The sequence below is a fragment of the Ceratosolen solmsi genome, unplaced genomic scaffold (assembly GCF_000503995.2).
Source record: "Ceratosolen solmsi marchali unplaced genomic scaffold, CerSol_1.0 scaffold1, whole genome shotgun sequence".
NCBI classification, from domain to species: domain Eukaryota; kingdom Metazoa; phylum Arthropoda; class Insecta; order Hymenoptera; family Agaonidae; genus Ceratosolen; species Ceratosolen solmsi.
This window is the reverse complement of record NW_011948415.1, coordinates 13,177,047-13,193,864: the sequence shown is the minus strand read 5'-3', so window position 1 is coordinate 13,193,864 and position 16,818 is coordinate 13,177,047. Positions and strand designations below refer to the sequence as shown.

The window sequence follows — 16,818 nt, the reverse complement described above, 5'->3', positions numbered from 1 at the left end:
ATAAAAGACATAATTTAATTGCGATTTAATGAACAGAAATTAATAAACAGAGAAATAGTTAATTTATTACAAGAAAATTTTATTAATAATATTAAAAATTTATATCATAATCAGGATGATGACGCGATGATTTTGAACCACTATGATGCGTTGGAGGGTAATAATATCCATTCCATTCGGATTTCCAACTGTCGTACATATTATATTTTCTTTCATACGGCAATCCATCGACCAAAATCTACAATTTTGTATTATAATTAAGTTTGATACATGAAACAACGGTATTAATCAAATAATATAAAATGATTTAATATTTCTGATGCAACTAATATGAAATTGATATATTTTTTCATACGTGAGATTTTAATAAAATATAAATATTGCATCATTTTCCATATCTTTAATAATGACGTTACTATCAATATTTTTATTTTGAATCTTTAAAGACAGAAAAATATGTCTACTCGATACTCTTTATATACAATAAATTAAAACACTATATATATATATATATATACCTTGTGAGAGGTCGACTCAAAGGGTTTATCCTGCCAACCAGCATCGTTCCACATTGTTTGGCTTTCGTTTTTCTGATACTCGCTGACTGGTCTACTCGAAGTTGTCGCATGGCTAATAACATTTTTAGAGACTTCCTCCTCGTACATGGCAGTAATTGAGGGTTTAAGTTTTGAACCGTGTTGTCGATTCACCAACTAAAATATATTTATTTTTTTTATTTTTTATTTACAACACAATTTAATAATGCTATATCTAATGAAATAATGCTACAGCTAAATAAGACACTATAATTTACTATTAAAATTATGCGTATTACTTATTGATTAATAGTAATGAATAAATAATATTAACGTGTTATTCCATTATTTTTAACTTTTAGAGGATATTATTTACAAACATGCTTAAAATAGTCCTGGAAATTCAATATTATATAAGCATGGTATTTTAAATGCCTATAGATAATACAGCAAATAATGATGAAAATTAATCAAATTAAAAGTGGAATCGTGATACAATGTATGTATAAATTTTTCACCCCGTTAAACATATATTTCGATCTTTACACAATCGAATACTTTTTAATCGGTCGACAAAGCACTTGTCGATAACAGTTTTCAAAAAATTGAAATTTCAAATTGATAAGCTCCTCTTGATAACGCACAGGCTATTATTATATAAACATCACCTTTAGCTGACATACGAAAATCTCGAGTAATAATTGTTTCATGATTTGCTTTCTCTTAAAAAAAGAAGAACGAAGAATCGGAAATAAGCACATCAAGCGACCCTCGTCACAGAAATAAGTTTAAAGATATAATAAATCTTTACAGAATAGTTTCAATACTGTAACACTATTCTAGAAAATAACCAGTTAACATTAATATATAAACAAAATTAATTTTTTTTTTTGGTATTAAATTAACGCTCACCTATTAATATTCTTTATTTAAAATAAGTTTAGTTTAATATTATTTTATTATATCGATATCTCTATATAACTTAAAGCAAAAACTTATATAAATAAATTCGTAAAAACTATTGAGATTCTAAAGAACTAAAATCACATTTCATTTTATATTAGAGATGGCACATAAAAGAAAACAAATATTAGTCAACATGATGTCAGTATAGACAAAAAAAAAAGTCTAAGCTCTTGTATATTATAAAAAATAGAAATTACATAAACTTACAACAGAAACCCCGAAGACTATAATGAAAAGGAGCCCACCAACGCCTATAACAATGACCGCAATCGCCCATTGTGGAATGAGCCTATTTTCATCTTGGATCATATTAGGAGCAGCCACTTTCGGTATCACTGAAACAAAAATACAAGTTTATTACATTCTATAAAACAAATGCATGACTATATAAATTAATATTATATAAATTAATTATTTATATCGTTAGATACACCGAATTTTACACTAACCGACAAAGTCCGTAGATTTAGGATCGATAGTGAATTTTCCAAGTTTCATTGGTCCTTTAGGTCTAGCCTCCATAGGATTATCGAAACTAAAAGTTCTTAACGAATCGTGGAAAATAACTTTTAATTGTTGAGTATTAATTTTTTCCTTTAAATCGGCAAGCTCTACGAAATAATCAACAAGAACACTGCCTTGACTGTAAAGCAACAATTATATTATTAATTTGTAATTTCAAAGTCAATTCATAAAAATTCTGTTCAAACTATAAGAAAGTGTCGGCTACCTAAAAGAGTCTATGCGAATTTTACGAAACCATTTCCTTAAAACTGGAGATTTCGCAAATACTAAATTCATCTGTAAAAAGTAAAATAATGTTATTTATAATGACAATATAATATAAATAATGGTATATAATAATTTTGAAGGATTTTAATGCATTTGCAGCCAATAGATAAATAAAACAATTTTATATAATATTTAAAGTTCAGTCGAAAAGCAAGTTTGTTACTAACGATAGCAGGCAGTATTTAATTCGAATTTTCACAAAATACTTATTGGTAAAGGAAAGCATGTGAGATCCAATAAATGATTTAAAAACTCGTTACCAGACCAAACTTTAGGCATAATTGTTCGATAAAGGATCGGGCGCGAGTATAATGAATGAGAGCTCAGTGAGACTCGACAGCATTGTTGGTTGATAAGACCCAACTATTGTTAGCTTGGTAATTTCATCCTTCTTTTAACAAAATGTTCCGACATTCGAGGTTAGAAGGAGTAAAATGAAACGAGAATCTACCTCTCTCTCGATCTCTTCGGCGAGATCCTGCCACTCCCTGGTATTCCGATCGAAAAGCTCCGGTAACCAAGTGGCGTTTTCAATGATCTTTATCGTACCGGCGACCTCGCAGTCTTCCTCGCAGATTCCTGGCGTCGTTGGCCTTAAGGTCGTTGTCGTGGTGGTCGTCGTCGTGGAAGTGCTCGTTGTCTCGCTGATGGTCGGTAGTAGGGACACGTTGATAGACGCGGCGGTCGCGGTTCGCGCTGCCTCCAGAAGCTTTTCTATTGAGATTGACGTAGTGGGGGGCGAGGGCCAACCAGTGAACTCTGTCGTTACTCTGGAAATTTTGAAAAAAAGAAAAAAAAACAATCATATAAAAGCGATATCGTCGATACCACGTCTATTTCGTTCATGAAAAAGTGCTTTCTTATTTTGGTGCATCCCTGTTCCGATTCTTTAAAGAAGGCCCGAATAAATAATAATCGCCACGATTGGCAAGCAATAGAGCATCGTAAACGTTGTTTGCGAATTGATTTCAATTAGTACACCTTTTAAATATAAATAGCACGTTTACAGTTAAGTAACGGCCAGAAGCATAAACTCAAGCGAATATTAATTGATATCGATGAATATTCGATTGAGTTTTTAATCGAGTGCATAAAATACAGTTGATTTGATATAGCAAATTTAGATTGTGCTTAACTATGCGTATGTAATAATTACCATAGGTATATCGAAGGCTTAATAAGTTATCAAAGTAATTAGAAACAAAATTCAATGGCGCAAAGAGAAAAGAGTGAGCCAAATGTAATCAGCGAATTGTATGCTAAAAGGTAGATTAAGATAGAGCGAACTTTGATTAAAAATACGTCGACTGAGGCACGATCAAGAGAAAGAGTAATTTTATAATGGCGCGAAAAGTAAAATAAAACTTTCGATTAAATAATGCTCTCGACGCCTGTAAAACAAGTTACCTAGCTACAAACAGTATTGAAAAATATTTATCTTTCGTTTATGATCCGATTGTATCTTAAACATAAATTATACACTTGGTTAATTGCGATTACAATTTTTTGTATAAACAATTATTGTGCAAATATTATTTAGAAGCTTCCGTATTATACGATATAAATTTAAATATGGATTGAAACCGAGCCAACTTAAGTATTACAATATAGTTAAACGTACTTTTACCAACAAAGTATGCCACTGTTACTGTGCTTTATTAAACTTTTTTTTTTTTAAGTCTTAGCATCCTTGAATGAATACTTTTGAACCTGTATAAAGTAAAATAATTGGCTAATTGGATTAGGCTCGCCAAACGAAAGAAGCAATCTTGGGATCCCCCCCCCCCCCCAAATACGAATGGAGCAAGGCAAATTGATTGCCGCAATACCACACAACAAGAAGTCCTTGATTTTCGCTCTAGGCGAGACGAATGAAAGAAGGTCGCGTAGCATCTATATTGCAAGGAAATTAAAATAAATTGAAATACCTCGTCGGCCAGCCTTTTTGAATACGGGGCGTGGCCGCATCACTGCCGCCGCCGCCGCCGCCGCTCCCTCGATTATTCGCCACGCTCGGGGGTGTCGTTATTTTGTTGATCGACTTGCGACCGCCTGGTCGACTTGGAAAAACGACTTTAAAGGAATTACCACCGGCAGTGACACCTTTTGCACCGAGTGGGGTCGGCTGTCTTGCCAAAGTCCCATCGGTATTTCCAATGCCCGGGGGCAGCAACGCCGATATGTCGACATTCGATTTGCTTATTAGGTCCTGTATCCCGCCGCTTATATTTATTGCTTTAGAGGAGTTTGAGGCATCTGTGTTTTAAAGTTAAGTCGGACATTAGATATATCGATCAAGCAGAATTAAATATCCCGCTTCACTTTATTCTTATAATTTAGTTGCTAAGCCGCTGCCACACTCGCTTTGTCATTCTATTTTGCATATATCGATCGATCAGCATCTGCTGACACAAGCTTGATAAAGAAGATTGCAAAATTCTTATATACAGCAAATTCTTTACCCTCGTTCGATCTAAGTATACGTAGTCTATTTAAAGACTTGTACGCGTATATAATTAATGCTCATTTATAAATTTACTTTAATCGGTAAATAGTATTTGTGTTACTTGGATTTTAGATAGAGGCTGCAGCGGCGAGGAAATATTAATAGATGAATTGTTGAGAAGTCCTTTTATTAGATCTACCGTCCTTATATTACTTGAATTAGTATGTTCTATTAAATTTACAACTAAAAAGTTAAATTAATAATTTACCGTAAGAATATTTTTGAATAGAATTGATCGAGTTTTTTAAATGTCTGATAATGAACGTAGATGAGAGAATAAAATTTTGGGAAAAGATTTCGAAGAATTCAATCATTCGTAAATATATTAAAATTTTTTATAATTTTTTATATATTAATTTTATATATATATATATATATATATATAACTACTATTATCAACTGATTATTAGTAACGTTTAAGCATATTTTTCCTTTCTTTGAATACTTTCTTACAATACATTCTAGAGAAGAAACAAAAACACGAGTGGCCGCGAGCACACGCACGCACGCACACACACACACATTATATAAATTATATACCTTAAATATAATTTATAAAATTATATATTTAATCTCATTTAATGATAGCTACATTTCTCCGTGAAAAATTAACTTAACAAAGTTACATGGATATTAATTGAAGAATATTTTTGTATCAATGTCATGAGATAACAGTGATGGAAGCTTGTTTCATAATTATATTTACCGGGCTTATAGCCTGGAGGTAGGAGGGCAGAAATGTCGATTTCGGATTTCACAAATAAATCTTGAATAGATTTAGTTCGCTCGTTGATTGTTGATGAAATTGGTGAAACATCTTTTGATTCGGAAAGCTTATTTTTTGCTAAAAGTTCGCTCAAAATTGACGACTTTTCTGTAGTTATATCTTCTTTTTTTAATTTATACCCTGGAAAAATATAGTACTGTAATTCAACGGAAATTTATATATACGTAGATTTATATAAATGAAAAGGAAAGCAAGAGAGAAATTTTATCGAGTAAATGTGTAATCATTATATAATTGCGAATGATCTTATAATTTATAATTATATATATTTTTAAATTTTGTATTTAAAATGAATTTTTTATTATTTTATTAAAATATATAGCTATATATGTGTAATATATTTAGAAATGTTTTAAGCAACAAATAATCTAAAAAAATAATAATACAAAAATAATATCATACTTGTAAAGTAAAATTTTCAATAAAAGTACAAGAATTTTTTTTTTTACCAAAACAATAATGCCAAACAACTAATCTACTTTTTTAATTTTATTAATTGAAAATACTATTGTTTTAATATTTATTAAATACTATTCCAGAAATTACATTCCATTTATTTTACACGTTTATAACTATTTTAATAAACATATTAAAATAAAAATTATGATAAAATAAATATAACTAATAGCTAAATTAAATTCCTTATTTATAAAGACTTAGCGATTAAAATTTTATAAATATTTAAGATTTTTTAAATTTTATAAAGCATTTTATCTAATTATCAAAAAAGTAAATTACTTTAAGAACTAAGAAATATGCTTAATTATTAACAATTTTAATAAAAATTCTCCAAAAACCAAAACTTTACATTTTCATGCATTCTTAATCAGCAATAAAGTATAGGTGAATTAATTCATGAAATAGCGAATATTGAAATACTATAGCGTACGGACTGTTATTAATCTATTGATAATTGTGGATTTACCTGGTGGTAGGAAAGCGCTAATATCTTCAATGGTGGTAAGGGCTTTGCTATTGGTGTTTGCGCTACTCTTCTCGGTCGTCGACGATGTCGAACTAAGAGTCGTCGACGTCTTATGCAAGGGCCTCTTGAAAGAATTTCTATAGTTGGACTTGGGATAGTCCTTTGGGAGGAAGCCGTCAAGATCGTCGAGCGTCGTTTGTAGCTTAGGCCTCTTCGTCGTGCTACTGCTCGGCGTGCTTGTGCGGTAGCTGTTCTTTGGAAAATCTTTTGGCAGGAAGGCTTCCATGTCATCCAAGGTCGTTTGAATTTTCGGGCGCTTCGTCAGAGGCGATGCCGTCGTACTCGTCCGATAATAGCTGCGGGAGAAATCCTTAGGTAGGAAGGCTCCAACGTCGTCGAGAGTTGTTAGGACTCTTGGTCTTTTCGTAATGCTTGTGATGGTAATGGGAGCGATTGGAGAAGATGTCGGAGCGATGGTGGAAGTCGTTGGTAGCGTCAAAGACGTTGCCGAGAATGGTTTCTTATTATAGCGTCGTGGTACAAACCTAATATTATATATTTATATGTATATATATATATATATATATATATATATATATATATATATATATATATATATATATACGATATAAATGTTTTACTGGACAATATATATTATTAGTGTTTATTTATTTATTTATTTATTGTTGTTATTTAAATTTTTTTATTCAATATTTTTTCAATTGAAAATTCGGTATTTTAAAAAATTATGAGAAATACTAAAGTGTATGTTTATAAATGTGAACCATACGTTGCGAATTAATCGATCAGTGTACGTATTTAGCGCGAATTGATATTATATTTAAAAATTCAAATAAATTACGAAACAATAAAATAAATTTGAAATTTAAATACCTGGATAATAAATTTTATTTATAATAAATATGCAACGTTACCTATCCACATTGATTTTATCGTTTCCTTTTAACATCATTATTTTAAATCTAATAAAGAAGTCTTTTCTACTGTGCAAACAAAACATGATCAATAAAATATTGATTATTTATTTTGACACATACATACAAACATACACACGCGCGAGCGCTCATACACACAGATATATATATATATATATATATATATATATATGCTTTTATATTCGATAATTTACGTTTGAATTGTGATTGGAAGATTGAAAATAAAATTATAAGCTAAGCTGCACATAAATTTTAAATGCTTATTTAATTATCGTATAACGAATTTTTGGTTGGTTACCGATGGATAAAAGAAATAAAATTATAATAATGGAGCGATAGATATTTATATCACTATTACTAAACATCGTTAACAATAATAAGTACCTTTTTATGCATTTACTGATTTATTAATAAAATAAAGACTTATAAATAAAGACTTATAAATTAAAAATAAAGACCATTCGACTTATATAAAAATGTATTAAGTTATTGAATTAATAACACAGGAGCAAGCGTATTAACATACTATTGTCAAATAATTGTACATCACTAATAATTATTAAAATAATTGCAAATTAATATTGCCTTTCATCTTCTGATTAATCAATGGATTAATTAATACAATTCAGAACATCAAAATGAAAGATTTTCTAAGGATTTTCTAATGATTTTTAAGAATTGAAATGTTTATTGATCGATTCTTGTGAAAGCTCCAAGCAAGACTATATCAAGGCATTCCTCTACACAACAGTCAGACATTATATATTACAATCCCGGAGTAAAGAAAAATTGTTCGCATAAATAAGAGATATATATATATATATATATATATATATGTATATGTATATATATGTATGTATCTGAATGTAAATAATCTAAATAAAAGTGTCGATAAGAGGGCAACGTTAAAAATTCATCTCACCAGGGCACATCCGGTGTGAAAAGAGCGTTAAACTCAACGTACCGTCCGTTCGCTAGAAATCCACTCGAGAGCTCAGACTGCACTCGATCGAGCTTATCGATGATGCTCTCCGTCGAATCAAGTTGCTCGACCTTGTCAACGGACGGGAATGGCAAAAATCTTGCGCCCGAGACGCTGCGGCCCGTCTGCACGGCTGGTTGTATTGTTGACGAAGGAGGAAATTCCGAAGAGGACGACACTTTCCCTGCATCAAAGATATTACTTTAAATTGTCGCTTCGCCATGCCATCCTATCGATTTTTCACATTTCTTTAATTTAATGCATCGCTGTTTATATATAAGAAAGTTTCGTTATAGCTTTGTTCACTTTAACTCGGTGAGCTCTGGAATATTCAAATATGTTTTCACCGAAAGTAGCTCTTAGCTCTGTAATACTAATGTGAGATGTAAATGAAATAATTTACTATGTTATTACTGATTTCAAGAGAAAATGGGAGTAGAAAGTTTGGCCGGTAATTTTAAGTATAACAAGTTTCGTGTGACGGATGTTGGAAAAGTTAAACCAAATGATAAATATAAATTGAGTTAACAATAACTAGGTTAACATTATCACGAATTTCTATTAATACGATATCGAATATTTTTACATTCAGAATCGTTAAAAACTTCGAGCTTTATATATATATATATATATAACGAGAAAAACAAAATAAAAAAATGAAAAAAGACAGCTAACACGAGAAATCATTTTAAGAAATCAATGCCCGGAATTTATTGTTTCTTATCAAATTATTGACCTATTTTGGTGTCAATATTTTCCTATTCAATAGTAAATTAATAAAATATTCAGTAAGGTAGCAAATTTATAATTAAGGTTTTGATAAATATGTAGAACATACTATTTTCCAAGGCAACAACGTAATTACAATATTTTAAAATACCACAAGTTTTAATTCAATTTATACTCGAAGGGTAAATGTAATATAAATTGTATCGAATGAAATTATAGGATAATATAATCTTATTAAATACGAAGGAAAAGACTATCCATTTCTTTAATTATAATTAGCCGAAAATAGCTTACACAAATAAAGAAACTTGGTATTTATAATATAAGTTTTGAAAAATAAATATACTCCCAATTCTATGTTGAACTAAATAATAATACTTACGAACATTAAAGCATTGACTACATTTTGCAAAAGTATCGTAATACATTGAAATGCAAGTGATTTCCCTTTTAAAAGTAAAAATTAGTCGTATAAAAAAAAAATATTACTATGCAATTAATTTGCTTTGAGATGAGGAAAATACGCTGAAATTGACAAAAATGTGATAATACTTGTAAAATACTCGATAAAACAAAGTTGATTAACTTTGATAAATCACATCTTCAAAGTCATTATTAGCTTACTCATTATAATTGTAAATTGCATTATGATAAATAATCGTCACTGTAAAATCAATGTACAATTGCTACATTAGATACAATATATATATATATATATATATATATATATATTTATTTATATTTATAATGAATAAAAATGTATTCCCTTTAAAATTTAAACAGAGTAGATAATATAAAGTATAATGTAATATATCAAATGGTTAGACGTGCTTCATCGAATAAATTTACGGCAAAGACTGAGATCAAAAGGTCTTTAGGACCTAATTTTCAAAACTGATTTAATTAATATTTATTACGAGTAGTTATTCTGCATATTAATCCACAAATTAGATGTTACAAAATACTTAAATATAGAGAATACCGTTTCACAACATTGATATTTTATAATTCACATCGTATTTGCATTCGTATTTACTATGTTTATTTCAATTGACATATATTATCAATGACACATTTTCCAAACGTGCATCAACAACCATAGCATCGAAATTAATTCAACATTATCAAAATCAATCTAACAGAGCTGCTGTTAATAATTCCATGAATTGATTGTATTTTAAATCGAAATGTACAGCCAATCACGTTGAAATAATTTATTGACGAATTAATATGACGATAATTAAATAAAGTATGAGTAAAACCATTGGAAAATACGTATTTAATTGGTAAATGTATCGGTTTAAAAACTATCATTGATACGTGTAATGATTGTTATAATGAGGATATTATTTATTGGCTGAATTAAAATAAATTCAAACTTTAATATCTGCTATGTATTGTCAAATACAATTTTTATCGCTTATCTAACACTTTATGGAATTAATATTGATTATTGTTATTGTTCTTATTTAATATTTATTATATTTCAATAAAATTCAATATTCGTTGATTATATCGTATAAATTATTAAGATCTATTAAACAATTATTAAGATATATTATTATACGAATATTATAAGATAATATTTTTATTCTTCTGGTAGTTTTTTGTAGCGCCTATCAATAGCAAAAAGAAAAATTCTATAAAACTATTAATGTAATTCATGATTATCCATGTATAAATATTATTTATGATTATCCAACACTTTACAACTATTCTCTAAACATATTGTTATTTCGCGTAAATTGCTTGAAAAATTATACATATTAAATCAGATGATAATCAACTCGAATTCCAAATGGCCGTATTGCTCATTAATCTTTTATACGTTAGCTGAAATAAATATCATGAGCTCCCTTGGATAATGTCAATAACTACTTTAGTACATTGGATTGTTATCGCAGACATAAAACTGCGTAACATAAGTACTCAGTTTTATGGCGAACATGGATTTAATCGAGCTAAAACAGTTTTAGCTAGAACATTTGAGTATGTGGTGCAATATATAAGCCGGATATATGACTGTTAGAACAAGCTGGCGAATGGTAAAACATGAAATAAAAAGTTTCTAACCGTCAGTGATAGTCACGGCCGTTGGGTTACTGCTGCTACTGCTGCTGTTGCTGTTGATCGTATCTGTGGTAGTGGTGGTGATGGTGGTTTTGGTGGTAGTGGTGGTGGTGGTGGTGGTGGTGGTGGGGGCGGTGGTGGTGGTGGTGGCGGCGGCGGTGGTGGCGGTGGTGGTGGTCGACGTCGGCGTTGTCGTGCCAGTGGAGCTGGAGATCGGCTCGGTTCTCTCTGTGCTAAATATCGTTGTAGGTGTTGGGCTCAACGTAGTTTCGGGCAAGGAATACGTGCCGTTGACAACACTTTTGGTCGTCACGACGGAGACGATCGCCTCGCCGATTAAAATCGGACCATCGTTATCCACCGGATCGTCAACATTCTCCGGCAATCGCGCGCCTCCCGCCTCACTCCGAGTTTCCTTTCTATCGGATGAGATTCGACTTATCGTTGCTTCCGGCTCCTTTTCTTCATTCTCATCTTCCGACTGCTCCTCCTCTTCCTCCCATTTATCCTTCGTCAACTCTTTATCCTTTTCTCTCTTGGGTGTCGCTTTAGTTGATTTTTCAGCTGATTCTAGCTTCTGAAAATTTTTAGCCCACTATCAATATTATGAATGACACGATGATACATCATCATTAAAATTTCTGAATTTAGCTGGTAAGTATATTAATTCTTTACATATAATATTACGCGCTTACATTTACTACCAAAATGCAGCACCTACATATATATATATATATATATATATATATGCTTGTGTGTATAATATAATCGTTGTATTATTTATAAAGAACAATAGAAGATAAATTTAAAGCTGAATATTTTATTCATAAAAAATGACCTAAAATTTCGTCACTGATACTCTATTATTTTCAGTGTCGTCTTTTTATAAGAAACATATAAATTCATTCGATCAAATAAAAAATACATTTATTTCATTATAAATACTATGATTGTGTGCAAAAAAGGAATGCAAATTAATTTTACAAGTTTTAAAGTATAAATATCTTATTGAACACATGTTTGACGTTTCAATTCGCGTCATTATGAAAATGTTAAATTAATATTACATTCTGTTTTCATCGTTATACTCTGATATTTTATAAATAACTAGAATTTTTTATGTTTTTATAAATAATCGTCCTCTTTTTATTATTGCACATATTAAAAGTCAAAGATATACTGGCAAAAATATGCAATTTTTTTATCCGTTATATATTTGAAATAAATAATATGCATACGAATATTCGTACCTTCATATATACCGTCTATCCTTGTTTAAGCTTACTAAATTTTTAACAGCCTCGTTGGCACAATCATCCTATCATTACGAATTTTTCATATACGTTTTTAATTATCAGTTAGCCAATATGACGTACAGGATGGGATTTTTCAGATTCGATGCTTTAGTAACGCAATATTAGTATTGCATTAGATGTAATTCAGATAAAAATATCTTATTAATATTGCGCCATCTCCATCGTACCGTTAAAAATCCCATTAAATAGTCGGCTAATTTTTGTGGATAAAAGAGCCAAACACACCTCCGGATGTTGCACTAGCTCTGACCCATTAACGATTCCCACCGGCGCAGCAGCCGCAGACGTCCCCGCCATCCCCGGCCTCGCCGCTTCGTCCTCCTCCTCGTAATCGTCAACATAATAGTACGAATCTTCGTCGGCCGTACCATTTATACTTCCAGGGAGTTCATCGTCGGATTTCGCGACCTTGGGCTCTCTAACGCCTTCCTGCGTTAAACCGGCTATAGGCACATCATCGTCGTAATATTCTTCATCATCGTAGTATTCTACACTTTCTGACCGCTGCTCTTGCTGCTGTTGCTGCTGCTTTTGCTGCTGCTGATAAAGATTCGATGCGGGTTCCAGAAACTCTGCATCATCGCGGCTACTTCGAGATTGCTGAACGGTATTCCAAGAAGCCTCTCGCGACTCACCTGTAATCAAGAATTGATTCGATTCACTCTGTTACTTCAGAGCTTGAACTCTTAAGCGACGCATTGGTACATAACGAGACCATCGTCATCCGTATCAGAATAACTTCAGTCATTTTATTACAAACGACTTTTTCATTTGTTCAGCAATGTGGAAAACACAATGCTATAAGGAATTCATAAAAATTATGTCTTCGGTATTTCATTATTTTTAGTGGCGCAAATTTATTTATTATAGAAAAGCGAGATAGTATATATATATATATATATATATATATATATATATATATATTTATATATATATTTATGTATACATGTTTATGAGTAGATATTACAATATATTTTCCAAAAATAATAAATTATTTAATTTAAAACCTTCGTTTCATATATAAAATGTTACTTCAAATATAAAATGTCTTTATTATATAATTCACAGCCTGTAAATTATTTATTTTATTTAAAGATTAGGCACAATATGAAATGATAGACACTATTAAATAACAATTTGACACACTTATATGATATTTCTGCAGCTCGTGTAAAAATATCGATATAAATTTTTTCATCGTTTGAATACTAATTGAATGTTAAAAAGTCATTACAAGAATAAGTCTACAATACATCAGGAAACTCATTAGTAATGAGAGAATATTATCTGTACTCCATAAAAACGGGGAATTCGATTAAAAATGGTCTACAATTCATATTTTCTACCAACCACAAGATGCATTTAATAAGGTTTAAAGATTTTCGATGTACTGAAATTCAATCAGAATTTAATACTGATAAACTGAATAAGAATTTATAAAATAAGCTAAAGCTATTTTAGCTATTTTATTATAAGACGTAAATACTGCAACATTTGAAATTCCAGAATTTGACATAGAAAATTTATATCTTTGTCTCAGCAAATGTTTCCATCGATACTTTTATTCACATGTTTTTGAATGTTTTTAAATTTTATTTCGCAAAAATTTCAACTTATAACTCACTATTAGCTTGTCAGAATAAATAAACGAATAATAGCTTGCCATTATGCTTTTCTAAACCAGATGATATTTATATGTATATTTATTTATTTATAAACACGAATGTATGCATCTGTGTTTCACGTACATAGTTATATAAAAAAAATTGCTTTTATTTGTGATATATACGATTGTCGATTAAAAATTCATCTATATAATATATTTTGAAAATAGACTTTACTTTTTCCCGTGTTACGGGAACAGTGTTACGAAAATCTAGTATTTAATGTCGCTAATCTGCATGTATTGAAAAATTCTGCAAGCGCAATGCAAAGCCCAGATATCGGCATATGAAAACTCAAACCCTCTCAATTGTTTCGTGCCAATTGTTTCTCTTTCCATGATTACTAGATATCAGTGTTTTTACCAAATGGTGGTAAGGATTTTTATTATCTAATTACCCTTGAAGACTTGATTATCGACATCTCTGTCTTCATTGCTTACACGACTTCCATTATTTTACCAGCGTAACCGCGTGTGCGGTTATTCAACGCGCCGTTGTTGTTGACTCACCGACTCCCCATAGGTGAACGAGAGAATGAAAGAGACGAGAGAATGAAAGAGACGAGAGAATGAAAGAGACAAGAAACGAGGGGAAAATCCAATTTCCTAACAGGACCCTCCCGCGAGATTTTCACAGTGAACACGTATTTTCAAGCATCCGATAGTTTATTCAATATATTTGAATATTTTTCTTTTATATTCGGCCGAATAGAAAATAAAAATTATTGTGACATACACCGAGATGCCGATAATTATTTACAATCGGATGCCTATGCCTATAACCGATGTAGACAGAATCGAGCAGTTTTAATCTACGACGAATATATAAAAAAATGCTAGGTACTTTAAAATTAATTGTGAATATGAATCGAAAGCAGCCTTGCACTTTGTAGAATAATACCTCTAACGCCTCGCAAGTTTTAGTTTTCTATATTAGCAAGCAATATGCGATTTTATTGAATAAAACTTTGATATCTTATTTAGTTTCCTCGTTATTAATCACCTATTTTATCTTATGTTTTTTTTCCCCACAATTTTATCATCAATATTAAAATATAAAATTATTTGTAATCGTTAATTAAAAGTCACTTACAATAAACTGCAAAAGTACAAAACGATATTATAATTTCACGAACTATGATACATAATATTATAAATGACTGATGGAAAATAAAATTGCACATATAACTTATTAGTTCGCCAATCAAAGGGAGCGTAATATTTAAAGCAAATCTAAATAAGTTTATGAGAAAATTCATTCGCTAACACAATCAATATGCAACATTCTTAGGAGGACCAACATAGTGTATTAAAATTCGCTACCAACGTATCACTCTCTTTAATAACCATGAAATAAATCTTTTTTTTTTTCTTTTTTTTTTTTTTTTTGCAGTACTCTTGGCGCAAGACTAGTTAAGTATATAGATAATTTGAATTAATAATATTAACGGAGTCCTGGCAATGGGAATTTAAAAAATTAAACATTTTGAAATTTTCAATTGTAAATTCCGAGTCGCTCTCAATATATACTTACTATCCAATATTAAGCAATGAAATTTTAATATAGAAATTTCAATATAGAAAAAAATTAATTGAAAACACTTATTGATAAGAGATTATTAATAATTACAGGCCCATTGATAGAGAGGTGTACAATTTATCATTGGAGGATGAATTTAAAAAAAAAAAAAAAAAAGTCCTCTCTTTTATTCGTAAAATTATAAAGAACGAGAGGAAAGGCGAGATATTACAATTTATTGTGCTCTAAAAGTGGCGCTGTAAGAAATCTCGCAGCTGTTAGACGTCAATACGAATGTGCACGGGAAAGTTACTAGTCAGTCGGTCATTCAAGTGATCTCTTTCATAATAGCGGTTTTGTAGCTTGTACAGACCATATCGATCATTAATTTCGTTCATTAAACGGTGCCGAGAGTGTACCGTTAACGAGACGCATTCTTGGGAATTTCGAGCCTTCCCTTACGTTATTAGTGTACAGAGACAAAAATAATTGGCAATGTAGATCCACGCGGTCTTTAAAATAACACATTCGATCGATTCGACCGTTTATTTATTAAAGTTAATTCTACGTGGTTTATTATTTAATTGAATTTTAGCAAAATAAATTGTTGCATTATTTAAGCTATTATTATAGCAGAATATAATATAAGAATGTATTAATTCAAAGGACACTTATCATCGGCTTTACATAGTAATAAATAATTTACAAAAGAAATTATGAATAAAGAAGTCGTAAAGCCATTAAAATTTCAATAATGAAGTTAAACCATCTTTTAAGTAGCTGAAATTTAAAGTAAATTATACTAAATTTTCTTTAGTTTAAAAAATTCCCTAGTAATTTTGTTAGAATATTTAGAAATGAGTAATGCACAATATAAATCTATGTTAAGAAATTTAAAAAGTTCATGAATAAGTCACATATTGTCGATATACGTGACAGAAATAAAAAAACCAACCAAACAAAAGTCCTTGATTTTGTAAATAATGTTTAAATTTGCAATTACATATATATATATATATATATATATATATTATGAAAAAAGTAAAAGTCAATTGTATTACCTATCCCCTT

At 30.3% G+C, this 16,818-nt stretch overlaps 1 protein-coding gene across 1 annotated transcript in view; it reads right to left on the bottom strand.

Moving 5' to 3' along the window:
- Positions 1–63: 63 nt before the first annotated feature.
- LOC105359083 (flocculation protein FLO11) overlaps positions 64–16,818 on the bottom strand; it is a 21,886-nt gene continuing 5,131 nt past the window's right edge. Inside the window, exons 2-14 of the mRNA XM_011495560.1 lie at positions 12,791–13,200; positions 11,404–11,826; positions 11,253–11,340; positions 8,391–8,634; positions 6,513–7,057; positions 5,507–5,707; positions 4,223–4,559; positions 2,746–3,064; positions 2,233–2,303; positions 1,952–2,145; positions 1,710–1,837; positions 519–713; positions 64–238 (exon numbers count right to left, since the gene is read on the bottom strand). Of these exons, the coding sequence (XP_011493862.1) occupies positions 92–238; positions 519–713; positions 1,710–1,837; positions 1,952–2,145; positions 2,233–2,303; positions 2,746–3,064; positions 4,223–4,559; positions 5,507–5,707; positions 6,513–7,057; positions 8,391–8,634; positions 11,253–11,340; positions 11,404–11,826; positions 12,791–13,200 (3,302 nt within the window). The 3' untranslated portion in view covers positions 64–91. The remainder of the gene's footprint in view (positions 239–518; positions 714–1,709; positions 1,838–1,951; positions 2,146–2,232; positions 2,304–2,745; positions 3,065–4,222; positions 4,560–5,506; positions 5,708–6,512; positions 7,058–8,390; positions 8,635–11,252; positions 11,341–11,403; positions 11,827–12,790; positions 13,201–16,818) is intronic.